General features: G+C 34.5%; 1 protein-coding gene across 1 annotated transcript; it reads left to right on the top strand.

The window, feature by feature from the left end:
- Window positions 1–19,456: 19,456 nt before the first annotated feature.
- On the top strand, window positions 19,457–27,155 carry LOC133687901 (4-coumarate--CoA ligase CCL1-like). Its single transcript, XM_062107237.1, has 5 exons — window positions 19,457–20,731; window positions 20,883–21,081; window positions 23,139–23,352; window positions 23,494–23,596; window positions 26,711–27,155. Exons 1-5 carry the CDS (start codon window positions 19,733–19,735, stop codon window positions 26,831–26,833), a joined length of 1,638 nt encoding a protein of 545 aa, XP_061963221.1. The 5' UTR covers window positions 19,457–19,732; the 3' UTR covers window positions 26,834–27,155.
- The last annotated feature ends 676 nt before the right edge of the window (window positions 27,156–27,831 follow it).

Here is a 27,831-nt window from a genome sequence, read left to right as displayed (position 1 = left end):
TCATTTGAACCTTTTTTCACTTAATGAACTATTGGCTCTCTTTTGTAACACTTTTATCCCTTTCACATTTCTCTTATCTTTTTTTTTCTATTTAGAGAGTGTCATTGATTGTTTAAAAGCTTTTAGAACATGTCCTCGATGTGAGGGGTGATTCTAGTATGGATTATCATTCAAGAAAATATTAAGGCTTAAAGGGGATAACAAGTGTCACACCTGAACATCGCAGCGACCGATTAAAAATTAATCTTGATTTGATAAAAGAACAGATATTTGGCATCTTGTTCTTTTAGGGGAAAATATCTTGTTTAAGGAGTTGTCACCTAGTATTATGGTTACTAGGAACCCTAACTAGTCAACATAGATTCTATGGTACAAGACTGGTTACGTAAAAGGGAAGATATTATCACCCCTTAAATGTCCTGTTTGCAGCAAGTTGCATTGCTGGTTTTGTCTTAAATTGCTAAAAGTTTGTTGGTGTATGCTATGATGGTTTGCATTGCTGTTGCTTGTAATATTCTTGACTCTGGCGTCAGTGAATATTCCACTATGGATACTTCCAACTCTGGCGTTGATAAATATTACGTAGCTAAAAAAATAAAATAAATTCAAATCAGTATTTTTATTCCTGACTGTGATGTCAGTGAATAAACCAATAAAATAAATTTATTTTTAATGCATGCACATATTTTTAATTTTTAATATTTTTATTTATTTTGGGGCTGGGTCTGGCTCACCCCAGCCAGGTCGCTACCCAGTCTGGTGACCTGGTTTGGTTACTGTTGCATGCATGTGTGAATCACTCACGCATACACGCAACAGTAATAGGGAAATTGATTTAATGAAATACAGAAAGATGAACTTACTTGGCGAGGCTGCGGCTGGAGACGAGGCTGAGGGAGACGACTGGGTGCTGCTCACGGAGGACAACCCTGCTCGCCATTCACGGTGGAGACAAGTTTGCCAGCTGAAAAATGGTCATCCCAATGGTGGCTCTTCGGTGTCGCTGCGATCTGTACCACCTCTATAGGGAAGAGAAGGTTGCTGCTGAATGAGTACCTATTATCGCTGTTGATTTCAGTTACGGTTGTAGACAAAGCGGAAAATGGTGGCACGCTGGGTGGTCGATGTTGCTCCTTTTTGTTTCTGTTTCTCACGTTACTGGAAGGGAAAGAAGGCTTCTGTTGGTTTTGCCGCTGTGGTTGAGGAAAGATGTGGCTACAACTAGGCGGGTGGCTCAGCTCATTCCTGGTTGTTGTTGGTGAAGGCCACGGTGCAACAGAGATGGCATTGCTGCTGCTGTTCTCTACTAAGGAGACAACAGACGTAGTCAGGAGGGGCACAATGTGACTTATTGGTAGAGGCTGTTGTCATCAGGGAGAAGAGAGATGGTGCAGCGCTGGCCGAACTGTGGGGGAGTTGGTGTGTCAGCTTGTGGAAGAGAGAAAGGAGACTGTGATGGGGAGAAACCAACTGAGAAGGAGAAAGAGTCAGATAAGGATTCTAGTTTTTCTACTTTCAAGTGATGAGGGACATGGTCTGTGTATGTGTTTCCTTCGGTTTCACCGTGGCTGAGGATTGATGGGTGGAGGCTTGTGTTTATGGTGAGGAGGCTGAGATGAAGGATGATGGTTAATGGGGGGAGTGAGAGTGGGGAAGAGAGGCTAAAGGTCGGTGACTGGAAGGGAGAAAGACTTTTTATTTTTATTTTTTATGAGGAATTGCAGCTCTTTAGGGTTGAGATTGGCGAAAAGAAAATCGATGAATAGGGGCGTTTAATAGCTGGTTTGGGACCAGGGAAGAAGAGAGGAAAAAGCTGGGGGGAGGGGGCAGCGGCGGCTAGTCTAGGATTCAACCGTGCCCCTTCCTTTTTTTTTGTAAATGTCTTTTTTTTAGGGTTTTTGTTAATGGCCTTCTCTTGGGGTTTCCTCTGCCTTTTTCATACCCTGGGATCTGTATTTATAGTGTCAGAGTCCCTTCGCGTGTAAGAAACCGAGTTTCAATCAAACTCATTCTTTTTTTTGAAGTTTGAATTTGATTAAGAATCAAATTTGAAAGCGAATAACTATTATTATCTTGAAGATATAGATTATCTTGAAGATAAAGATAGAATGAAAAAAACACATTGTAGTCCTTAATTTTCACACAAGTTGACAAATCACACTTTTCATCGAAATAAATTCTGATATTTTAATTTTACATTTTAAACCCTGTAAAAATTAAATTAAAAGCCAATGAGCCAAAACTGGGTTACAACAACAAGGAATGTAATTTTGTTTGTGAAGGGCAAATTAAGATGGTCTTTTCTTCATCTCAAAACTAAACTTGCTTATGTGAATAAATGTCAGCCGTAATCAACTACTATGAAAAACCTTAAGGTCAATCATAGAGAACATGTGGTGGAACAAGTGAAACCATAACTCAAGTACACATTTATTATCATATTGACAAATCAATTGATTATGTTTTAAAAACATTTTTAGCATTCAATTATTTTTAGCATAATTTACCTTTTTTCTTGGAATGAGAAGGGTTTTATAAGTCAAATAAAGGTAAGGTCAAGGTTTACCCATAGATAATGGATTTTAGGGTTTTAAGTGAGGGATTTTCTAGGTTTAAAAAAGGTAGGGCTTCCCCCCAGCATTATGACACATTTTAGAGTTCAACCATTTTTTAGGTAAATTTGACATTATATTTATTTGAACATTAATAAAAATCAAATGCCAAATGTTACTTTCATAAAATAATCTCTTGATTTCAAAAAAATAATAACAATGAAATAAAAAAGGATACTTCATTGAAAATGTAATGTAGTCCCTAAGACGTGTGCATTTCATATGTACTCCTTGTCTCCCAGGACTTTCCCGATATTCTCCAATATATCCTTGGCAGCTACTGTGTGTAATTTGTTTTTTTGGTTTATAAATATCTTTGCCCACAAGTTGATCATCAATGAGGACTTCTATAGTCATGTTTTCTTCCTATGGGTCCATAAATTTTATTTTAAGAATTGTTTTGGCACATTTCACGCAACTATGTCATAGCATGTACTTTCAACAATTTTGGGCTAATTATAAGTTATATTAAACCTTTAAATATCTTACATACAATATCAATCAAGAAAATGCTACTTATGTAAATACCTTCTATATTTGCTTCAACAAGGTTAGTTAGGGTCTTTGGTGCCTCAATGAACCTATTGGAGTGTAAGAGATAATCTAAGACATCTTCCAAGAATATCTTGATTTGTTTTATAAGGTGAGTCTTTTTATAACGTAAATACCAATGTAATTTGTGTTTGGATACCACTCGTGCTAGCTTTTCTTTATCTATTTTAACAGCTTTGAGTTGGTTCAGAGCCCTGTGAGATAAATACGAGTATATGGGGTGCTGTTCTCTATTTAGAAGTATGTTCAACACTGAATTTTTGACGTACTCTAAATGTTCATTTAAGGAATTCTTATAATGGAATAAGGAATATGAAAAGTAGTCTTCAATAATTTCTTATCGTTAAATTTATAATGGAGTATTCCCTCCATTTCATTAAGAACTTCTAACCATTCCACTATTATTAACTCAATAGCCGCTTATAAGTGTTTGATCTTCTTAAATTTCTAGGCTTCTAGTAATGCTTGAGCTATTTCTACCATCTTGCGATCCTATTTTTTTCTTAGCATCTGATAATTTTTTAAACTTTTCATACAATTCCTATAAAATATATTGTTGTTTGTTTTGGTTAACAAGTCATTTCTTTCTCTTCTTACTATAACTATGGCCTTTTTTAGTAATTAAGTTAGGACCTAATTTCCTCCTATTTGCTCCCAGCTCTTCAGAATCTAAACCTTTATTGTATAACTTTTACCGCATCCTAGGCATTTCTTGCACATTACTCATGGTTTGAGTCATTATCCTTCTTATCTTTTCATTCATTCAGTCAACTATTTAAGGTAATTAGCATACTAGGACCTTAGAGGGGTATCATTTACCTTCTAGTTTTGTGAGGTGAAGGCAAAAGACACTGCTTGTACTCGAGATGTAGGCTGATTATTGAGAAATGGTTGTTCCTTTATATATTTCTTATTTCCCCTATTTCTTCATAGGATGACCTATAGCTATTCTTACCTAGATTGTAAGGACCAAGTATGAATATAAATAAGAACATGAATTTTGGTTTCATACACTTCCTTAAGGCCAAGTTGTAAACTATTAGAATGACCAGTCAACAAGAATACAGTGCAATAAAGGATCCAAATGAATTAAATCTATCTATACATGATCCAAAATATACATTTCACGGTTCCACTGAAAACTAAGGATATACCCTATTAAACTACTTTCAAGCTTTACCATTAGAAGAGTGTTTCATGACTTCATTTACCTCATCATGTGAATGATGTCAGTCATATGCTCAACAATCTTTTGAGACATAAATAACCTTTAAAGCCTAGAAGTAATTGTGAAATATCTTAATTTTTTATATGCGATAAGTGTCATTTCTTTACAACTATTTGGTTTATACTGAGCATGCTAACAGGTTTTGCACTTGGTAAAATTCACATATTCACCCTTATATAACATGCAAAAGTTTGGACATATATCAATTTTTTGGTATCATAGGTAAGAGGTTTCATCATGGATTTTGCATCATACAAATTATCTTTCAACCTATTCCCTTTAGGTAACATGTTTTTCGCCCATTCCAGGATCCTATCATAACTAGCCTCACTCGATCTATAATTTGACTTGATGATAAATATTTATGCAATAGCCGATAATTCATTATGAATTGCAAACTCATCCCGTAATAGTTCATTAAAACCTTCCAAAAGTTTTAAGAACCTGGCTACATATACATTTAATTCTTCATCTAAAGGGATAATATATGATTTTCCCCCTTCGTCTTTCTTTTTATTAATTATTTTAGAGACTTTGCTAATTGTTTTCTTTACCTTTCATTGATGTAGAGGTAGTTGGAGTGCATTGGTGATTCAATGGTGGTAAAAATATGGAATCTTGATGTCTAGGTTGGTGTAGTGAGGATTTCGAGAGAGAAAACCTCTATTGAGTGAAACTTTAGGAAGTGATAATGGAGGAGGAGGAGGATTATTCAGCTCTGGTGGGCTTTTGGTAGGGTTAGTTAGATAATTGTTATTGTGCTAGTGATGGAGTGGAGGGTTGTTGATGGTGGTAGTGATGGAATAGGAGTAATGGAGGAGAAAGGAAGAGAAGGTGAGTTAGGAGTGGTGGGATGATAAGGTCCCAGTCAAGAGTGATACACAATTGCAGAAATGTTAGGATTCTCTTAGGGTGAGAATTTACCACAATATTGTTTGGATAAAATAATGCTATCCTTTTTATTCTTCTTCATACATATAAATAACTAAACCATAACAACTTTCAGCAAATCCCGCCGAAATGGAAATAACATATTACAAAATAGAAATGCAAATAATGTGAAAGTGGTTGCTTTATTTTCTCCCATTGAATCGGAAGCATGATTCCAATTGACTTGCTTATAACTCCTTTTAATCACGATATTTCAAATTCTTCTTTATGACACATTGGGTCCTTTATGACACATTGGGTCCTTTATGGCAGCAGCTCTCCAAGCTGCGTATCATTACCCCCCACATCAAGTGGACGCTTGTCCCCAAGGTCCAAGCTTGGGTGGTTCGTTAGCAGTTCAGTCGTTGGTTCCCAGGTGGCATCATCTGTAGACAAATGTTTCCACTTCACCAAACTCTCCTCAATAAATCTTGCCCCATGTGGAATCCAACGTGTGTCCAGAACAGCTTCTGGTGTGACCACAATGGTGCCTTCTTTATCAATAGGTAGGAGTTCCATACTAGTGTCTGCTTTGTCACCCAACTTCCTTCTAAACAATGACACATGAAAAACTGAATGTAAATGTGCCCCCTCCGGAAGCTTGAGTTTGTAGGCCACAGCACCGACTCACTTTTCAATTGGGAACAGACCATAAAACTTGCAAGCAAGTTTTTGATGAGCTCGTCAAAAAGCAGTCTGCTGTCGATAAGGTTGTAATTTGAGATACACAAGGTCACCTTCTGTGAATTCGACATCCCTCCGCCCACGATCAGCCAACTGTTTCATGTGATTCCTAGCATTCGCTAAATTCTACTTGAGATTCCTGAGCAGTGTGTCTCGTACCTGAAGACTATGATCAACTTCATTAACTGGTGAAGAGCCTGTAGCATAAAGTGGAAATGTAGGTGGTAAGCGCCCATAAAGAGCTTGAAAAGGTGTCATTCCTGTTGATGAATGGTAAGCTGTATTATACCACAGCTCTCCCCAAGGAAGAAATTGGCTCCACTGTCGTGGTCTTTGGTGAACAAAACAGTGCAAATATTATTCCACACAACGATTAACCACCTCTGATTGACCATCCATTTGAGGATGATATGCTGAGCTCATCTTAAGCTGAGTACCAAACATCTTAAAAAATTCCTGCCAAAACTTACTAATAAAGACTTTATCTCTGTCGCTCACAATAGAACGAGGCATGCCATGTAGCTTCACCACACCATCTACAAACTTTTCTGCTACCATCTTTGTTATGAAAGGATGTGCTAAGGCCAAAAAGTGAGCAAATTTGCTTAGATGGTCCACTACCACTAAAATGGTATCGCGACCATGTGAAGTAGGGAGACCTTCAATAAAATCCATAGTAACATCATCCCATACCTGACACGGAATAGGAAGAGGTTGCAAGAGCCCAACTGGTTTAAGATTATCAGCTTTAGTTTTCTGACATGTCACGCATGTGTGGACATATTCTTTGACAGAACGATACATAGATGGCCAATAAAATTGCTGAGATAGACGTTTGAATGTACCCAATATACCAGAATGGCCGCCCATCTTTGTATCATGAAATTCCTGTAGTAATTGTTCTATCACAGCTGTGTGAGGAGGTACCACAACACGTGTTTTGAAGAAAACTAACCCATCTCGCCAGGTATAAGGTTTTCCAGGACTATTTTGAGCTTGCTGAATAATTTGTTCCATATATGGGTGTCCAGTAGAGGCCTTTTTTATGTCTTCCCATAAAGTTACTTGTGGCACAGACAAGGCATTAAGAATAGGGCTTCCAGACACTCTTGATAATGCATCAGCTGCTGAGTTGCCGCGTCCTGGGTGATATATGATTTCATAGTCATAGCCAAGTAATTTAGCCACCCAACGCTGTTGTTCTGGTGTCCCAATTCTTTGCTCCAATAGATACTTTAGACTGCGCTAGTCCATTTGAATGAAGAACTTTTTGCCCAGTAGATATGGTCTCCAAGTGCGTATTGCCTGAAGGATGGCAAGCATTTCTTTGGCATATGTTGACCATGAAAGTTTGGCCACTCCGAGTGCTCGGCTGAGGAAAGCAAGGGGTTTACCTTGCTGTGTCAACACTGCACCAATACCTTCTCCAGAAGCATCAATTTCAATTGTAAATGATTCATCGAAATTTGGCATAACTAAAATGGGTGTGGTCGTCATAGCTTGTTTGAGCTGTAGGAAAGCTGCCTCCGCCTCTTGACTCCATCTGAATTGCCCTTTCTTCAAGAGATTGGTTAATGGCTTTGCCAGCAGACCATAGTTGCGCATAAATTTTCGATAATAACCTGTAAGGCCTAGAAAACCACGTAAGTCTGAAATAGTGCTTGGCCTTGACCAATTTACCATAGCTGTAATTTTGCTTGAATCAATCTTGACCCCTTTATTAGTTATAATATGGCCGAGGTACTCGAGCTTTGACTGCCTAAATGTACACTTATTTGCCTTTACAAAAAATGTATGTTGCCGCAGAATTTCAAAAACCTTTGTAATATGTTCAAGATGCATGGTCCAATTGGGGCTATAAATCAAAATATCATAAAAAAAACTGATATGAATTGACGGAGATGAGGACGAAAAATAGAATTCATAATAGCTTGGAAAGTGGAAGGAGCATTGCAAAGACCAAAGGGCATGGCCATATATTCGTAGTGGCCATTATGGGTACGGAACACAATTTTGTGAGTGTCTTTTGGATTTACTCGTACTTGATGGTACCCCGCTCTAAAGTCTAATTTTGTAAAGAAGGCAGCTCCATGGAGCTTGTCGCGGGGGCGCGAGCGCCGCGATGTCGTCTGGCGACGACGGAGGTTACTTTTCGTGCCTCCTGTTGTGAGGTGTTGTGTGTTGGAAAGGGTCTTGGATTTAATCATAAAACTCTGATTAATGTTTAGGAGTCGCCACCTAGTATTATGGTCACTAGGAACCTATGGTCTGCGAGAGTCTGAGTAAGAGACTGGTTGTGCAAGGGGAAGACACATCACCCCCAGTGCACCCTACCTAAGGTAAGCTGCATTGTTGTTTGATTTTTTTTTTCTAAGTCGGGTTCTATTCGTTGGTCTTTTCTAAGGCTCAAGGTAGATCTATCTTCATGAAAGAGTCTCTACCTTATCGGGTTAAATCCTAACCGTTCTAAAGTCTGAATTTTAGCATCGCATTTTTACACCTTGTATATTTAATACTTGAGAGTGTACTTTATCGTGTAATTTTACACCTCACAAATATTAAAGCCCATACCTGGATCCTAGGAAAAAAAGATTGGAGAAAGGTTTTTGATATTTTGGCCAAACCCTAATGGATGATCATAAACTGGTTACGATATCCATTTTTTGGATTTTCAAAACATGAAAAAGATGCAATCTTTTTAATGGAAACATGCTTGGAAAATTTTTAGGATTTGGCCGTATGAAAACAAAATGTTTTTTTTTTGAAATATTTCAGAGAAAACTGGGTATTTTAATACCGGATTTGTATTTTATAGTGTAAATATACAATCCGATATTATGTAAAACTGGTAGAAAAATATTTGAGAAAATCACAATTTTTTTTAAAGATTTTTGAAATTTTTTTTGAATTTTTTTCGTTTTTTTTAAATATAGTACTATAATATAATATAATATTAAATATGTGGGTTGGGCCGGCCCAGTTAACTAGGCCGAGCCTAGGAGCTTTAGTTGGGCCGATCTCGGCCCAACATATCCTTTTCCTTCTTTTTTGGGCCAGGCCGAACCCAAATGGTCCGGCCCAGGCCCGCATGGTTGCTGGCCTGACCCAGCAACCATGCAAATTAATAGGGCTGCATGCATAACGAGAATTCGTTCTGCATGCAGCAACTGAGTTGCAGCTACGGCGGGGTGGCTCTACCTGATGTCGGAGTGCCTAAATGGAGGCCTGGCTGGTCGTGACGGGGAGAGGCCGACGTGAGGACTGTGGCCGAGGCTGTGGAGGAGTTGGTGTTGTTGCTGCCGATACTGGAGAAGGAAGAAAACGAAAATGGCAGTGCTGGTGGGTTGCTGCCGTTGTGGAGGGAAAGGAGAAGCAGTCGGTGGAGAGGGATAAGTGTGGTGGATAGGGTGGCGGTCAAGCCGGTGGTGACAATGGTGGGGTCATTGAGAGCACGATCAAGAGAGAGAGTGAAGAGGGAGAGACTTGTTGCAGAAAAACTGGGGAGGACGCTGGTTTTTTTCAAAGTTTGGACCTGATTTTCTCCTTGCTCCGAACATGAAATCTGCTCCTATTTATAGGCGGTGGAAGAGAGCAATCTTGTCTTCACGAGGGAAAAATTTTCAGCCCTTGATTTGAATGGAAGAATCCAGACCGTCCGTTCAAATTGTGCACCTCGAACTGCCAAATTTGACAGTCCAAGGCTGCCCGAGGTGGCCACTTTAGGCCGGTCATCAGAGTCATTTTGATGTTTATAGGCCTGAACCAATAATGCTCGGAGATAGAGGGGTTTCAAGTGGCCATTTTGGTGCATGAGTTGTCAATTTTGGGGCACAAACGAGGCATTAAATGCACCTGTGAAACTCCTACCCTGACAGCTTCATCGGGGAAGATGATGAACAGTGACCAGGCGACGCGTCGCCTGGTCTCTCCTCTTCTTCTTCTTTTTTTTTTTAACGCCAAAACGACGCCGTTTTGGGTTAAAATTAGGGATTTTCACCAATTTTCAATTTAGTCCTCCATCTTTCAATTTCTTCCAATAGAATCCCTAATTGACCCTCAACTTCTGATTTAATGCAATTTGGTCCTGGCGTAACTGCAACTTCAGCCCCGGATTTACGCGCCTTTTGCAATATGGTCCTTGGTTTCGGATTTATGCAATTTCGTCCCTAATTGACCATTAAACTTTCAATTTCTTTAATTTGACCCCCGAATTTTGTCAATTAAACCCCTATAATTTGGCGCCTTTTGCAGATTAGTCCTTAGCTGCGAATTTTGTCAATTTAACCCCTAATTGACCCCAAAACTTTAATTTTCTTGCAATTTGACCCCTAATTTCAATCAATTAACTTGTTAAAAATTAAATTCGGTCTCTTAAAATTCCAATCTTTTCACTTAAGCCCAAATTAGGCTCCCAAACTTAATTTTTCACCAATCAAGCCTCAAATAAAATTAATTTGACCCATTTAAAGTATAATTAAGTCCTTGCACTTAATTAAATCCTTCAATTGGACCCAAATTAATTCTTAAACATAATTAAAATTTAATTTGGCCTATGATTAAATCAAATTGGCCTGTTAAAAATTTAATTATGTCATTGGACTTAATTTTTATGCAAATTCATTCAATAATAATTTATTTTAACCTTGAATTTGCATTGTTTCTCCATTTTTGGGGGTAATGGGGCACAATTTGGTCTTGAATTTCCTCTAAAAATTGCAACTTGATTTCCCTGCTTACTTTCTCCACGTTGCCAGCCTTTATTATTATTTTTTGTCTTTATTTAAAAAAAAATTATTTTGGGGAATAACCCAGAATTGGGTTATGACAGAGCTCATCAAGCATGTCATCAATGGTAGGAATAGGAAATCGATCCTTAATGGTTACGCTATTGAGAGCTTTATAATCAGTGCAAAAATGTCAGGTGTCATCTTTTTTTTTAACTAACAAAACAGGTGAAGAAAAAGGGACTAGTACTTGGTTTTATAAGCCCCAGTTTAAGCATGTCTTGAAATTGTTTTTCAATTTCAGTTTTTTAAAAATAAGCATACCTGTAGGGCCTCACATTAATAGGCTCAGTACCTTCTTTAAGAGGAATGCAATGATCAACTTCACGAGCTGGAGGTAACTGTGTGGGCTCATAAAAAATGTCATCAAAGTTGTTGATGATTTCCTTCATATCTGTTTGCATATTGGGTCGTTCCATCTTTTCTATGAATTGACAATACACTGTAAAAGTGGAACAATCATGACGGACATCTTTAGTAATTTCTGATAGTGAAGCAGGTTGTATAGCTTGGCTATTAGAACCATTTAATGTTTGAGCTTGATTCTTCCATCAAAAGTCCATTGTTAATTTTTTCCAATTACACACCACTGGTCCGAGTTGTTCAAGCCATTGTACACCAAGAACAAGATCAAGGCCTGTGATAGGTATTGAATAAAGGGTTAATAAAAATGGAATGCTTTGGAGAATAACCTGGACTTGTTCAAACCTTCCTTGGCACTTCATTCGATTGCCATCTGCCACCCTTACAGTGAAGGGTCCCATAGGAATAACAGGTAATTGAAGCTCCTCTGCTATTTTAGAATTGATGAAATTATAGGTAGACCCACTGTCGATGAGCACTGTTAGAGTGTGATTCCCAACTCGTCCTTCAATCCTCATGGTCTGTGGTATGGACCAACCCGTGAGTGCATTGAGTGAAATTTCTGGCTCAGTGTTCTCCTCAGCTATATCCTCTACTGGAATGTCATCAGTAACTTTTTCGCACATGACTCTGACAGGTTCACTAAGGCTTTCTAGTAATAACAGTTGCGGTCTTTGGCACTTATGTCCAGCAGTGAATTTTTCATTGCAATTTAAATAGAGCCCTTGTGCACGCCGTCTTTGCATTTCATCCCATGTTAGTCTTTTTATCGGAACTGGAAAACTGGATTTTGGTGGGGGAAAAGTCAATGGTGTGCGAGTTAATTGTGTTGGCCATGTAAATTTCCCTTGCCGCATTATTTATTCATCTTTCATTCTAGCTAAACTGATAGCCTCTTTCAAAGTCTGTGGTTTGAACATCCGAAATTCCGAATAGCATCAGAAATTTCTACTTTAAGTCTATCCATGATTGTGCCCACCAGCGCCTTTTGAGTCCAACCATGAACTCGATTGCCCAACCTCTCAAATTCCTTCTGATAGTCCCTTAAGGAATCCACTTGTCTGACCTTTGATAATGCTTCATCAAAATCCTCATATTCTGTGGGCCCAAAGCTCTTCTTCAAATATCTCCCACGTGACAGTGCATCCTTCTTCGTTGTAGGCTCGATACAACCATTGCCACCATTGGTTGGCTTTTCCTTCCAAATGGAATGAGGCCAATGATACTTTTTGATTGTCCGCAGTCTCTTGATATTCAAAAAATTGGTCCACCTGATTGAACCATTCGGTTGGATCATCCCCAGAATATCGTGGAAAGTCTAACTTAGCCATTTTTGATGAGAAGACGTGGCCTCCACACTCATTATCAGTTTTCTTCTTTCCCCCCATCAGTGTCATCCCAAGGTGTGCGTGAGAAGCCATCCTGGTCGTTGTTGTGGTAACTTGAAGATGCCTTGGAAGCGATCATGGCCTCTGAAAGTTTGTTGATGGTTTCCTCCAGGCTGTGTAATCTGTTGATCATGGAATCTTCCAGTCACTGCATGCCATCTTGGACTCCACCAAGTCCTGTCTCCAAAGCTCAATTCGTTCTTCGTTTGTTGCCATTGGGCAGGCTCTGATACCAATTGATAAGGTCTTAGTTAAGAGTGATACACAATTGCAGAAATGCTAGGATTCTCTTAGGGTGAGAATTTACCACAATATTGTTTGGATAAAATAATGCTATCCTTTTATTCTTCTTCATACATATAAATAACTAAACCATAACAACTTTCAGTAAATCCCGTCAAAATGGAAATAACATATTACAAAACAGAAATGCAAATAATGTGAAAGTGGTTGCTTTATTTTCTCCCATTGAATCGGAAGCATGATTCCAATTGACTTGCTTGTAACTCCCTTTAATCACGATATTTCAAATTCTTCTTTATGACACGTTGGGTCCTTCGTGGCAGCAGCTCTCCAAGCTGCGTATCATGGGACTTAGAGTAGTTTTTGTATATTGGTGAAAGAAATCACAATAGAAGAGTGAATGAATGTGATTGTGTTTTGGGTTTTGAATTATAGGTTTTAATGGGAAAGATTGTGTTGTGTCAAGTTTTCAGATATTTTCAGTGGTTTTTTTTTTTATCATAAAATTAGAGTTTGATAATATTTTCTTTTAATGTCTTAATGTTTGTCAAATTAATAATTGATAACTACTATATTTTTTTAGTTTAATGTGGGTGTCCGGGTCAGCTTATGCCTACCTCAACTAATCCTACAGGTCCTGAAATTAACGATCATGTAAGCCTTAAGTGGTCATCATATGAGCAATCATAGAGTTCGAACCTGAGACCATAAAGGGAACAAATCTCTTAGTCTCAAGTTTTTATCATTGGGCTACCACCTAGATAGTTTTGATAACTGCAATCTTGATTTGATATATCCTTGCTCATGTTTAGATGACGATACATTGATACTAATTTTCTTTTAAAGCCTTGATTTTTGCATATAAGACTTCTTTTTCTATTTTCACATTTAAATTGTTTCGATGTATTATTTACACTTTATTATCATAAATTGGTTTATTAGTTAACAAAAAATTAAAAGAGATCAGTAATATATTGTGTATTATGAGAGCTTTAATGTGGACTCAAATTGTTTTTCTATTTTAATTTCTCATCTTGCATTTCATAAAGATTTCTTCTGCTCCTCTTTCTCAAACTTTTTTTCCAGCTCATATCATAATTTTACTTTTTTTTTCCTTCTTTTTGTAAACCAGATTGATGGAAGAGAGAGGATGAACACAGAGATGCAGAATGATGTGTAAAAGAAGCACTTTGGGCTTCTCGATCTATGATTTTTCATTTCATCTATTTTTTTTTTGGTAAAACCAGATCGATGGAAGAGAAAAAGGATGAGCACAGAGTTTTAGAGAGAATAACATTCAGAATTAGCACTCTGGGCTTCTGGATCTGCAGTTTTTAGTTCGATTTTGATGAAAGAGGAATGTTTTGACCAGATAATTTTCTTCTCATTATTTGATGTTGCTCTGTCTGATGTCTTTTTTCTTTGGATGCTGTGTTTTTACTTTCAGTTCAGATCGTGTTTTGTTGCATTTCGTTGTTCTTTACACCTATTGTTTGATTATACCCGTTACTGCACTTGTGCTCATTATTTTTTTCCATCCATGTGCCTTTTTTGCCCTCTTTTCATCATTTGATTTTGCTGTGAATAGATTGTGATCCATAAACTTAGGTTCTTTTCATTTGTTGGAGGGAGAAGTGAGGTTTGTTGAGAATGAATGAGAGGAAGAGGAGGAGAGCGTGCAAGAAGATGAATTAGGTGAGTAAGTGAAGTGGAAGGGAGATAAACTATGCCAAGTGTTTATGTTAGGGTTCCAGATGGTTGGTGCTTCGGCTGATGCTGATGACATGTCTATGTCTGGTATAGTTTATTTTTTGTGGGTCTTCTCACGGAATTGGCTTATCTCTCTCTCCCTCTCTCTCTCTCTCCCCTATCTATTGCGCTTTAGTTTTTCCCTGCTTTGTCTATGGATATTTTTTACTGTTTTCATTGTGGTGTGCAAGTTGTTTTACCCTTCTTTCTAGGGTCTATGGTCTGTTTTTGAGGGGGTTTTGAATCCTTTTTTACCCTCGACTCATCTATGTTCTCTGCCAGCTTCGAGAGCTTCTTATTCACCATGAATGTCATCTGCCCCTTTCCTGGGTTAAAAAAAAGGAGGAAAGCCCAGGATTTCACATGTATTGTTGATTGAGAATGTTTTGTGATCTTGAATATCTCTGATTTTATGTTCTCCTCTCACCTCAATTTTTCATGTATTGTTGATCTTGAGAATGTATTATGATCTTGAATATCAATGATCTTGTGCTCTCTATTTACCTCAATTTCGTGGTTTTCTGTTACCCAGTTGTAGGAGTTCATTTTGAATGAACCGGAGGGTTATGAATTCAAGATTACGGATCAAGTTTTTTTTGTAGACTTGGAGTAACACGAATGATATTTGCTTTATTCCTGAAAATTTAAATTGACATAAAATGAGAGATTTCCTGGTTTGGTGAAGTCCATGATCACTTGAGCTTTTTATTGAAATCATTGAGCTGAAGAAGGTTAATCCTAGGAATGCTATCTCTGTCCTCTCTCTCTTTTTTTTTTATTGTCCCCAATCCCCTGTACCAGTTAATCAACATTATATTATGGTTGGTGTTTAATATTTTTTTGTCATATAAATAAATATTTAAGAAAAATAAAATTATTAATTCACTTAAGCCCATGATATGAATTGTGATTTTGGCCTATTAACTTGGATTAAATTATTCTGGTTTGCTTTTTACAAGGATGTCATGATTTTGAGCAAATATCTTGATATTGAATTGATGTCTAATTTTATGAGTTAAAAAAAAGTTATAACACGAATCTTATGATATAATAGGAGCGTGATATAATAAAAGTTTATCTCAAGACACCAATACTATTGGAATAAAAATCTCCATCATGTGAATATTAATTCACAAATAATAAGTATAAATAAGATGCTATAAGATCAATTAATATGTGACAAATCAATTTAGTTTGTTAGAAAATAAAGAATGTGAAAATCTCTCTTACACAAGTGAATAAACTCAGTAACAATAAACTCAGTAACAATAGTATTATACTCTTAAAAATAAAAACCTTAATGAATCTATCATTGTGGCTTAAATGAGTTCACTTATAAAAATGATTTAAAATTTATACTAATAAACTGATAGTATAGACTAAAACAAACCCTGGGTAATAGGTAAAAACTAATTAATAATTAATCCCAAATAAACTGAGTTGTAGCTAATTAATTAAATCTAAAAACATGAATTAATAATAAAAAACTAAGTGTTAAAATTCTCTCAAAGTTGTTGAAACTTAAATAAAAGCAAAATAAATAAAAGCCAAATAAATTAAAGTACCTCTATCTGCCACATATATCATATATCTTAGGAAAGAAGAGAGAAATTGCTGCCCAAATATTTCCTATTCATGCTGAAATTAAATGTCCTTTGTAGCTAAGGAAACTATTTTAATCCTTTGCCAAATATTCCTTGTAATGGAAGGAAAAATTGCCGCCATTTTCATGCCCATATTTTAGATGGATTGGACTCTCTTTGCACTCGAATCAAATGGACTAGAATCTTCTCTTAATACTTCAATGAATCTTCAAAATCATCATTAATCAAAATCTTTATAACAATCCCATTCATTGATTCTTTCCATATCTTTATAACAATCTCATTCATTGATTCTTTCCATACTATTGTCTCTGACTTTATAATTTGTCTAATTGGAATATCTAATGGATCTTTAATGATGTTTGTGAATTGATATGTATTAGGTTATTAAACCTAATACACTTTATAACCCGAGTCATGAGTTTGATAGGTTAACTTAAGTTAATTGAGAATTGACCTTCATAATTTGTTTTGGTTTACTTTCTGTGAGGTTATCATTATCTCAAACAAATATTCTTGCATTGAGTTGTTGCTCGATTTTGAAAGCATTTTTTTTATCATATAACTAAATATAAAATTGTTGTAAAAAAATTATTAAACTCGATTTAGTTCATGACCTGGTTGTGAATCTCAGATCAATCTAATTTTTTGGTTGATCTAATATTTCACTGTTTCAATATTTATTTAAAAAGATGTCATTTTAATTTTTTTTTCAAGTCAGTCTATGTTTTTTGCCGGACATCGAAATTGACTATAGACATAACAAGTCGACTTTATCAATTAAGGATAACTCTTTACAATTTATTTTGAAACTCGAGCTCGATAAGAAATTGGATTAAAAAGTTTTAAAATTGACCTATTGGCTGCAAAAAAGTTTTTTATAACCTAATTATTTTTTTTTATATTAAAAATATTTTAGTGTTGTCTACAGTGTAGCGGCAGCCATCTATTTAGTTATGCATAGATTGTGTTGACTAATTTTTGATCGATGGAGGACTAATATCATCATTTTTGTTCAATAATATATCAAAGTGGATGATTGACTCATAGATTGTGTTGACTAATGAATATAACAAGGGAAATATAAAAGCATCATAATCTGAAAAAAGAAACACAGAAAGTCTCGAATCTTAGAAAAGAAACTTGCGGGAAATAATGAAATTGAAATCAATATAAGTGAAACAAAATGACAAAAAGGAAAAAAAAAAGAAGAGAAAGACAAAGGGGAAAAGGAAAAAAGAAAAAGTGAAAGGAAGAGCCAATAAATGATGCCATCTTGACGTGATACATATCCATAAGCTGCAAAGTGTATTTGCCTTTTAATTCACTTTTTAGACATATCCAAAATATTTCAGATAAATAAAAAAGAAAAAATAACTATTAATTTTTTTTTTGCCAAATTTTATTTATTAATTGCTAGAAACTATTTTTCAAATTTTTTATTTACATTGAATTTTTTAAATTATTTTAAAAAGACAAAAAAATGAAAGATAAAAATTGTTAATCTTTTATTAACTTATTCTTGATTTTTTTTATTTTTTAGTAGTTATTATTTTTCTAAATGAGGTTTTGTTTTATTTTCAAAAGCCAAAAAGACACGTTAGAAAAAAAATAAATTTTATGAAAAAACTATAAAATCTCAAACATATAAAATCAAGACTTTCATGAAAAATTTTTATTGGGAAATCATGCCTATAAAAAAAATACCCAAATTGAATCAAGTTTGTTTTATTAATAAATAAATATTTTTATCCTTTATTAATGAAGTAAAAATTAAAAAAATATGCACTATTTTTCAAAATAAAGTAAGTAAAATTTTAAAACATAACATGTCGTCAATTTAAGATTGCTCTCAAGTTAAAGTTCTTGAATGTTAATACAATACAGAGAAGAGAAGATACCTCGTTATTAACGAATTGACGCAACCAATCAAAGCTCAATAGTAGATACACGCAAAACATAATTAACCACTTTTTAGTTCTTACTATTAAAAGTGTTCACATGTTGTCACGTGATGCCTTTTGGAATTTATTTTTATTTATGTAATAGATATTAGAGTAAATATTTATGAGAAAGACAATGATTGGATTTATGGTGGAGCAATGTATTGTTTTAGTCAAAATTATCTTTTCTTATCATTTTGTTTTGTTTTGACAATTACATATATTTTTTATTAGCAGCTTAATTTATTGCATAAAAAATAATGATAGTAAAAAAAATATGTTTTTTTTGTGGCTCTAGGTCCCTATTACTTCAAGAGAAGCTTGTAAGAATTCTAATGATTTGAATTATAAAAAAATTTATTTTTTTTATTTATGTATTTTTTTTATTTTGATGAAAACACATATTTTTTATTAGAAATTTTTTTAAAGTAAAAAGTTATTATGATTATGAAAGAAAATAAGAAAAACATTAAAAAAATAATCATGAGACGATCATTTATGCACCTATATAAATAAATATAAGAATAATAAATCTGGAAAACTTATATAAGAAATTAACAATAAAAAATATTAAAAAATTGATATTATCTTTTTATTAAATATTAATGAGCAATTTTAAAAAAATAAGATTTGAATATTGAGTTAATATATAATTATTCAATGAGAAATTTACTACGATAGCAACAAGATGGCCTTTATTTACACCTATCTCTTTTAAAAATGAGAAATTTACACCTATCTCTTTTAATTTATCTATAATTATAATATATTGTTGCAATGGCAGTAGGTGAGTGGTGCTGATTGCTCTGATAGCAACAAGGTGGCCTTTATTTTCCATTCAGCTAATTAAAAGTGATCCTATTGGGCATTGGAGTTTTGTCTTCCATAAATAACGTCACTTGCCAGCGCACCCATATCACCAACTAGACCCCTCACCAACCCCCATTTTTATACTAATATTTTAAAGAGTCCAAGTTAGGTGATAAAAATCATCAAAACAACCTCAAAATCTTACCCTAGAGCAGAATTTCTTGTTTTTTTTTTCTTCCTTCCAAAAAAACCAGCATATTTTGAAAAAAATATTAGCAAACTAGTTTACATAGAAACGTTTCTTAAACTGTCTTGCATTGAATAAAAATACTCCTAAGACAGTTGGCCGCAAATTCGGTGGAACAACCCCAAATCAACACTCCTGTAAAAGGTGTCCAAATGTCAAGGGTGCCGCGCTAGATTTGGGACCCCAAGAAGATGTGGTAATAACAACATGATGCATTACCATCACCATACTAAGAAATTAAATTATTTAGAGTGATCTTAAGGAAAGTGAAAGATTTTGGTTCGGTAATAATTAACGTTTTCGTATCCTCAAGAAATGTCCTTGTGCATAATTAAGAGATTATTTAAGAAATGCCCCTGTTAGTTTTTAGCTTCAATTAAGACCTCTTTGCTTGGATTGCGTTAGTGACAATTAAATAGCAAAATCCCCAGAAACTCCTCCTCACCGGTTCCCCTCTACCATCACCTACTTGTATATTACCTCAACCAGAAATCAAACCAAGTCCAAGCCAGGGAAGCAAGTAACCATACACCTACCTTCTCCTTTGCTTCCCAAAAACCATTCTCTCTTTCATTCTCTGTGATCCAGACAAACAATGGAGGCGGAAAATGATCAAGCACAAGAATTCATTTTCAGGTCCAAACTCCCCGATATCCACATCCCAAACCACCTCCCTTTACACACTTATTGCTTTGAAAACCTTTCCCGATTCAAAGACAATCCCTGTTTGATCAATGGCCCTACCGGTGAAATCCACACCTACGCGGAAGTTGAGCTCACATCACGCAAAGTCGCTTCTGGCCTCAACAAGTTAGGCATCAAACAAGGCGATGTTATATTGCTGTTGCTCCAAAACTCGCCAGAATTTGTGTTTGCGTTTCTCGGAGCATCAATTATTGGTGCTATTAGCACAACCGCAAACCCCTTCTACACTCCCGCTGAGGTCGCAAAACAAGCAACAGCATCAAAGGCAAAGCTGATAATAACACAGGCAGTTTACACCGAGAAAGTGCAAGAATTCGTCAAGGAAAATGATCATGTCAAAATAGTGACCGTTGACTCTCCACCAGAAAACTACTTGCATTTTTCAGAGTTGACAAATTCTGATGAGGATGATATTCCTGCTGTCGAGATTAACCCTGATGATGTCGCGGCACTCCCTTATTCGTCAGGGACAACAGGTCTCCCTAAAGGTGTCATGTTGACTCATAAAGGGCTCGTTACTAGTGTGGCACAACAAGTTGATGGAGAGAACCCTAACCTCTATTTTCACGAGAAGGATGTGATTCTTTGTGTGTTGCCTTTGTTCCACATCTACTCGCTCAATTCCGTGTTACTTTGTGGGCTAAGGGTTGGTTCAGCAATTTTGCTTATGCAAAAATTCGAGATTGTTACGTTAATGGAGCTTGTACAAAAATATAAGGTGACAATTGCGCCATTTGTCCCCCCTGTCGTCCTCGCAGTTGCAAAATGTCCAGTGGTTGATAAGTATGATCTTTCTTCCATTCGGACCGTAATGTCTGGCGCCGCACCAATGGGGAAGGAGCTTGAGGATACAGTAAGGGCTAAGCTGCCTAATGCTAAACTTGGACAGGTATAGAGTTGATCATCTACTCTTTAATTATTATTTTTTAGTCTTTCTTGTTCTATACCACAAAAAAAAAAAAAACAATTCTCTTGAATCCTTGCAAATTAGTAATGTTAACAATCCAAGGAATTAATTTGCTCCTTGTTTATTTGTGAAGGGATACGGAATGACAGAGGCAGGGCCCGTGCTATCGATGTGCTTGGCATTTGCAAAGGAACCCTTTGAAATTAAATCAGGTGCCTGTGGGACTGTTGTTAGAAACGCCGAGATGAAGATTGTTGACCCCGATACCGGTAGATCCCTGCCACGAAATCAAGCCGGAGAGATTTGCATTAGAGGTAGCCAAATCATGAAAGGTACACGTTTCTACCAACTATCTCAAACGGTTCTTACTAGTTGTTGCATGTCATAATCAATTTTCTACAGTAGTAAAAGCTCAATACTTCTAACTAACATGTCAAGTAACTATATCCTTTTAGGGTGGAAATGGACTGGTTTATCTTTTTTTTTTTTAATTATATATCAAACTAAAATTGTTTTAAGAGAAGAAAGCACATGTACCACAAATAAGAGGATTACCCCACGAGAGACTTCTCTAGTCAGTAAAAAGCATCAAAACTGAACTAAATGTTTGGTAAGGTTAATTATTGGTGTGGTGGGACTAGTGACTCATCGTCGCTCTCTTTTTCTTTTTTTCTTTTTTGACATTTGAAGTGATCTGAACAACGTGGTGTGAGGTTTTAAGAAGCTCATTCCAGTATAACGATTATATATATATATATCGCATCAAATACATCCTTGCTTACTGATGGCTAAATTTTGGAGGGTGGGTTGGCAGAGCAACGGGAGCCCGAATGAAAAAGTGATAAGTAAAATTTTAGAAAATATAATTTAATTAATCAGATTTTAAATTTATATTTTTAGAGATTATCAATTCGAGTCTTATAAATATTAGGATTACTGTAGACTTATATGATCGTTAATTTTAGAGCTCATAAAATTAATTAAAGTACGCGCAAGCTAGCCTGAATATCCACATTAATTAAAAAAAAAAGTGACAAACCAATATAAATTTTGTAAGCTTAGCTTGATTAGTATGTAAGTTTTCTTGCTCCCAATATTGTGATTTCCTTACATGCATAAATTGAGATGTTAATGCTATGCTTAATTGTGTTTTGATGCATAACAACTTTCCTAACAATATATTAAAACACGTATTGATGAATAGTTTTGTTATATCATATGTTTTCGAAACATATATGCCATGGAGTCTAGACGACTATCGTGGCTGTAGGATATATGCATCTTTTTTATTTGCACTTTCTAAGGGGTAGTGGTGCTCACAGACTGTGCATGCTCGTGACTTGCAAATCGTGACCGACCGAACCACCACTACGATTTTTCTTCTTTTTTTAATGTTTTGCTGCTATTTCTTAGTTTTGATGTCCACGAATATGCTTTCACGTCTCTGCATGCTATGTTGCGGAAATTCAGTCCACTTATTTTATATAAATGTGTGCGTTTTGGCTGAGTTGTCCATGATTATATGGGTGTGTTTGGTTTAGCTTTTGTGGTTGAGGTTGTGGTAGGGTACAACTCATTTATACACAAAACTCAACCATAAAAACTAATTTTTTTTACTTTTTGTGGTTTTGTAGTGGGTCCCACATCCAACCTCAACCTCCACCTCAAATACAAACACACACTTAGTGAGGTGGTTCCAACTAATTTGAAGACAACCTTTATAGGCCAAGATATTTGTAATCTCTTGGTAAACTTGTTTAATTAGAGTTTATTATTTCAAATCTTATAAATTTTAGGTTACTAAAATTTTATTTAGTTATTAATTCCAGGACTCGTGAGATTAGTCGAGATGCGTGTAAACTGATCCAAGCATCCATGTTAATAATAATAATAAAAAAAGATATTGATTTCTTAATTAAATGACTTAGTGTGTGATTTCTTAATTAAGCGAAGGAGAGTCATTATTATTTCGTATTCAAACGGGAGAATCATTAGCTTATTTAGCATTAACGCAACGCCCAAAAGTCTCCAAAAGGTAAGGGAAAAAAAAACAAATTTAAAGTCAAAGATGAAGGGATCATTGCATTAACCAAATATAAAGAAACTTTAACACTGCTGTCCTATGAAGTTGTTTTATTAGGAAAATAAGGCCATGATGTTGCAACAACAACTTGGTAAATTTAACTGGTGACCAAAGATACGTAAGATTGGAAAAAGAAAAGGAAGAAGATATTAATTAAGGGGAAATAATAATAATAATAATAATAATAATAATAATAATAATAATAATAATAATAAAGCATTGGAAAGGATGTATTTTGGGTAAAAAAATAAAATAAAAAGATAATTCCCTAAAAGTTTGAATTTTCTCAATATTGCTTTTGGTTAGGTTATCTAAATGACCCTGAGGCCACTGAAAGGACTGTAGACAATGATGGATGGTTACACACCGGCGACATTGGATACATCGACGAAGATGATGAGCTCTTCATCGTTGATCGATTGAAAGAGTTGATTAAATACAAGGGTTTTCAAGTAGCACCTGCTGAGCTTGAAGCAATGTTGATCGCTCATCCCGACATCTCTGATTGTGCTGTAGTACCGTAAGTCCTATATATTACATATTTGTTTATCGGTGTGTACAATCCTAACAAGCTTTAGTAATATAATATTTCTTGGTTTCCATTAAGATCTATGCTTCTAATATTTAATCAGTAGTACCATTTTTTGTGTGGGTATTTCAGCATGAAAGATGAAGCTGCCGGAGAGGTTCCTATTGCTTTTGTGGTGCGGGCAAATGGTTCCAAGATCACCGAGGACGAAATCAAACAATATATCTCAAAACAGGTACTAAGTAACTTAATTTTATGAATCAATTAAATAGTTCAATAATCACATGTTGAAGGACTTGATATTACATTAGAATTACAATTATAAAATATACAGAATCAAAACTAGGCTTTCTACTGTAGTAATCTATAATACAATAAATTTATTTATTTTTCAGTTTCATCCTCAAACTTGTTTTTTTCTTCAATTACAACATTCTATGACCAAATTAATGACAAATTTCTAGATATATGTTAAGGAAAGAAAAAATTCCACAAAAAAGAATCATAGTATAAAACAAGAATAAATCTCATGGCCAATATCAAATTCCCATGAAAATAACTTTTTCATCCACCTATTATCTTTTTGCTTCTTTTCCAGTACCTATAAATCTCATGATCAATATCAAATTCCTATGAAAAGAACTCTTTCGTTCACCTATTTCCTTTCTCCTCCTTTATTAGTATCTATATTTTTAGAATTTTAGTTTGATCCAAAAATTTATTTTATTTATTTATTAGTTCATTGATGTAAGAGAGAAGAGAGAAAGTCATAGATAGCAATGATAAGGAGAGAAAATTGTTGGTTGACCATATTCCAAAAACTAAAAAGATCAATTTTGATGTTAATGAATTTCATTCAATGAGGAAACTTTCATTGAAGTGTTTTTGAACCTTCACCTTGCTCAAAAAATAGATCAGAATTGAGAGAAATTTTTTTATGGTTTGACTCTATATTTTTGACCTTTTTTGATTGGATAAATTGTTTTTTTTTTAGATTCCAAGTATATTTATCAGGTGTCTTTAGATGAAAATGAGTTGTAAAATATATTTTTAGGCAAATTCATTCGTTTTTCTAGATTCTGGGCAAATAAATGATGCATCGTGTTCTACAGCAAATAACGTGTTATATGTTTCTCTTTTTTTTTTCCAGAAAATTAAAGTCAACCACCCCTTAAAAAATAAAATAAAAAACTAAAAAGTCCTACGTGTACGAGCTTGGTCAAGAAGACCCACCCGCTCCTGCTTTGTTGTAAAGGCCTAGGCATGTTTGGCAACCTAAGACCACATACTTGAAATTGTTTTATTATTTTTTTTAATTTTATCTTTCAATATTAAGTTTTTATTGAATTTTTTTTTTGGCTTTCTCCCTCCCATATCCTCCTTCAACATTTGATTGATTTTTTGTAATTTATTTTGACTTGCTTTCTATAGGTTTTTGCGGTCTCAAACAAATATCCGGTCATTTAGTTGGTGCTTAATTTTGCATCTATTCATTTTTATTTTTATATAATTAAAAAAATAGTTCTAAAAACAATTATTAAACGCATTGGAGTTCTTGATTTGAATAGCAGATTTGTTAGAGTAACTTAGGTTGATTGAAAATTAAATTTTATAATTTGTTTTAGTTTATTTTTTATAGGGTTATCGTGGTCTCAAATAAACATCTCAGTATTAGGTTGGTGCTCCGTTTTTCTAGCGTATATTTTTTTATCATATATTTAAATAAAAAAATAGTTTAATAGTTTAACAAAAAAAGTTATTAAACTTAGTATAGTCCATGACCCGGATTGTAGTTTGGCAGAGTAAGTTGTGAGACCCGGTACAACCCATCACTTATTGTCTTAATACATTAAATGGGTCATGTAGAGACAACTCACATACTACTTAATTTGAAACTTAGGCTAATCAAGGAATCAGGTCGAGAGGTTGCAAGATTAACCCACTAAACTGAAGTTGATGACATTATCAAGAGTTACTGTAGATTATATAATTTTTATTTATGTTCAATTTTTTTTGATATGCCCACAGCATAACGTAACCCAATAATCTTGTGATCCGTATTTGACTTCTAATTCTAGCTTCATGGTGTATGTGATATGGCACCTAGCAGTAGCTATTTAATAACAAGTATGAAGAACCACATTATTAGATTACTATACTATTAATTCATCCCTGGGAACATATATCTATTGTCAAGTAATTTGCTACGACATGTTGCTTGCCTAAACTAGATTTCAGCGATCTTTAGTCGTTGAAAAAAGAAGCTGTGATGTTCTAGACCAAAATAAATCTTATTTTCAACAATATTTTAATTAAAAAAAAACTAAACACTTTTTAAAACTTATTCATAGCTTCAACCAATCTAAATCTAAAAAATAGCTTGCAAAAACCATAATCAAATCGAAATCAAAAGTTTTTGTGAGCTCAGATTTACAGTATAAGACATGTTCATGGAAAAAACAAAATATAAGATAATCTATCCCCGTTAATAGTAGTAATTCATTGACATCAAAATCACTATTTTTCATGGTTTTAATTGGTATAAATGATGATTTTTTTTCTACCACTAGAATTCAATCACTTCCTCTCTTCTCTCTTAAACTAGGGACCAAAAAATAAAAAAAATAAAGTTTGAGATAAAAAATGACTTTGTTCATATTTTTTGAAAATTGAAGGAACTAAAAAATGAACATTTCACCCCAAACTTGTCTAAAGCCCCTTGTTCCCTTCATGTTTTTCACTTTGATCCCTTGTTTTTTAATATCACAATTACCTAACAAATTAACCTAATTGGGCCTCCAATTTAACAATTTAAGGGTGAAATTAGAAAAAAAAAGTTTTTGAACAAAAAAATTTCATTGTGGAAGTCCTGAATGAATTGTGAGAGGAGTTATAGTGCGCTGGGATGAACAATATTTCCCCCAAGCCTTTTAGATGATTTGTAATTCTCCTAAACTTATTTAAAGCCACCTATTCCCTCCATGTTTTTCACTTTGAACTCTATCTTTTAATATCATCATTTCTTAACAAATTAACTTAAATTGTCCTCTAATTTAACAATTTAAAGATTAAATTTAAGAAAAAAAATTTAGAATAATATAAATTCACAATAAAAATCCACAGTAAATTGTGAAAAGGACTATAGTGCATAGAAAGCAGTATTTTCGGCATGACTTGTAAAGTATTTGCAATGATGATATTAAAAGCATTAGTTTTTCTGAAATTATAAACTTGAAACCTATTTAATGTTTACAATATATTTAATAGAATTTATACCATATACTTTTATGGGTTATATAGTTCACATTTTGATAATTTAATTAAATGGGTGTGATGATTTGTTGTGTAGGTGGTCTTTTACAAGAGAATTAGTCGGGTGTTCTTCACGGAAGCGATTCCCAAGGCTCCATCCGGAAAAATCTTGAGAAAAGACCTAAGAGCAAGGCTTGCAACTGGCGATCTTCCTCATTAAATTCCAACATGACACATACATGCAAAAACAGCAGTAGTCTGAAGTCCAGAGGCAGTATGGTCTTGCTGTGTTTTCCTTTCCTTATCGGCCCTCCAAAAGGGACAGGAGAACATATAGACTGGATTATTTCAATGATCAGTTTGTTCTTATCCTTCAATGCAAGTTGAATAGAAGAATGAGCTTTGTATTAATTAATATGCTCAGGGTATTGTAGGACATGTTGTTGACGACGTTAAAAACTTGGGACGGAAAATTCTGGTTTGTATAATTGTATCAATTTGCGTTACATATAATAAGTCTCGTTTCCTTTATTTTCTTATTATTCCACATGAGTTGTATTATTTATTTATTTATTATGTAATTGGTTTTTTATTTTTTGGTATAATGTTGGATTTGGCTACACACGCAGGAGTAGTTAAAATTCCCACTCTCATATTCTCCCTCTCAATGCTTGATAGTCGCCGGAATGGAGGCTTCTCTTGATTAGCCTACCTTTAAACGATGCTATCAAGGTAAGTTGAAGTTAAGCTGATGTTTTTATAACTGTTACTTTTGCTATAAATAAGATCTTGTGGCCTAGAATATTTAATGGTTAAGCAATTATGAGATAACTAGATAATTTATCACGCAACATAGCAGGTTAGATTATTTATTTTTAATGTAAAAAAATATTTAAAATTATTAACGTGTTTTCTAATAAATAAAAACAACCATAAACTCAAAATATAATATATATTGGATAATATTTTTTTTTAATATTGATACGACAATATATTGAATGACATTATTTATCAAATATTGAGATAATAACATATTAGATCGATCTAAGTTAACATATCAGACCTATAATTCGGGTCATGAGACCATGATAACTCTATAGAAAAAAAATAAAAATAAGTTATAAAGGTCAATTCCTAATCAACTGATGAAATGAAAAAAATAACAAAAAAACTATCTGAGTTAACCTTCCAAACCTACAACCTAAGACATGAGATCAA

This window comes from Populus nigra, chromosome 3, assembly GCF_951802175.1.
Source record: "Populus nigra chromosome 3, ddPopNigr1.1, whole genome shotgun sequence".
Classification (NCBI taxonomy): Eukaryota; Viridiplantae; Streptophyta; class Magnoliopsida; order Malpighiales; family Salicaceae; genus Populus; species Populus nigra.
The sequence above is the reverse complement of the archived record's forward strand: the minus strand, read 5'-3'. Positions and strand labels throughout refer to the sequence as shown.

Bases quoted from the DNA above. Each gene is read 5' to 3' on its own strand.
- LOC133687901 (XM_062107237.1), top strand. From the start codon at position 19,733: ATGGAGGCGGAAAATGATCAAGCACAAGAATTCATTTTCAGGTCCAAA. The intron at 23,353-23,493 runs GTAAGTCCTATA...TGGGTATTTCAG, and splicing joins TCTGATTGTGCTGTAGTACC to CATGAAAGATGAAGCTGCCG. The intron at 23,597-26,710 runs GTACTAAGTAAC...TTTGTTGTGTAG, and splicing joins AACAATATATCTCAAAACAG to GTGGTCTTTTACAAGAGAAT.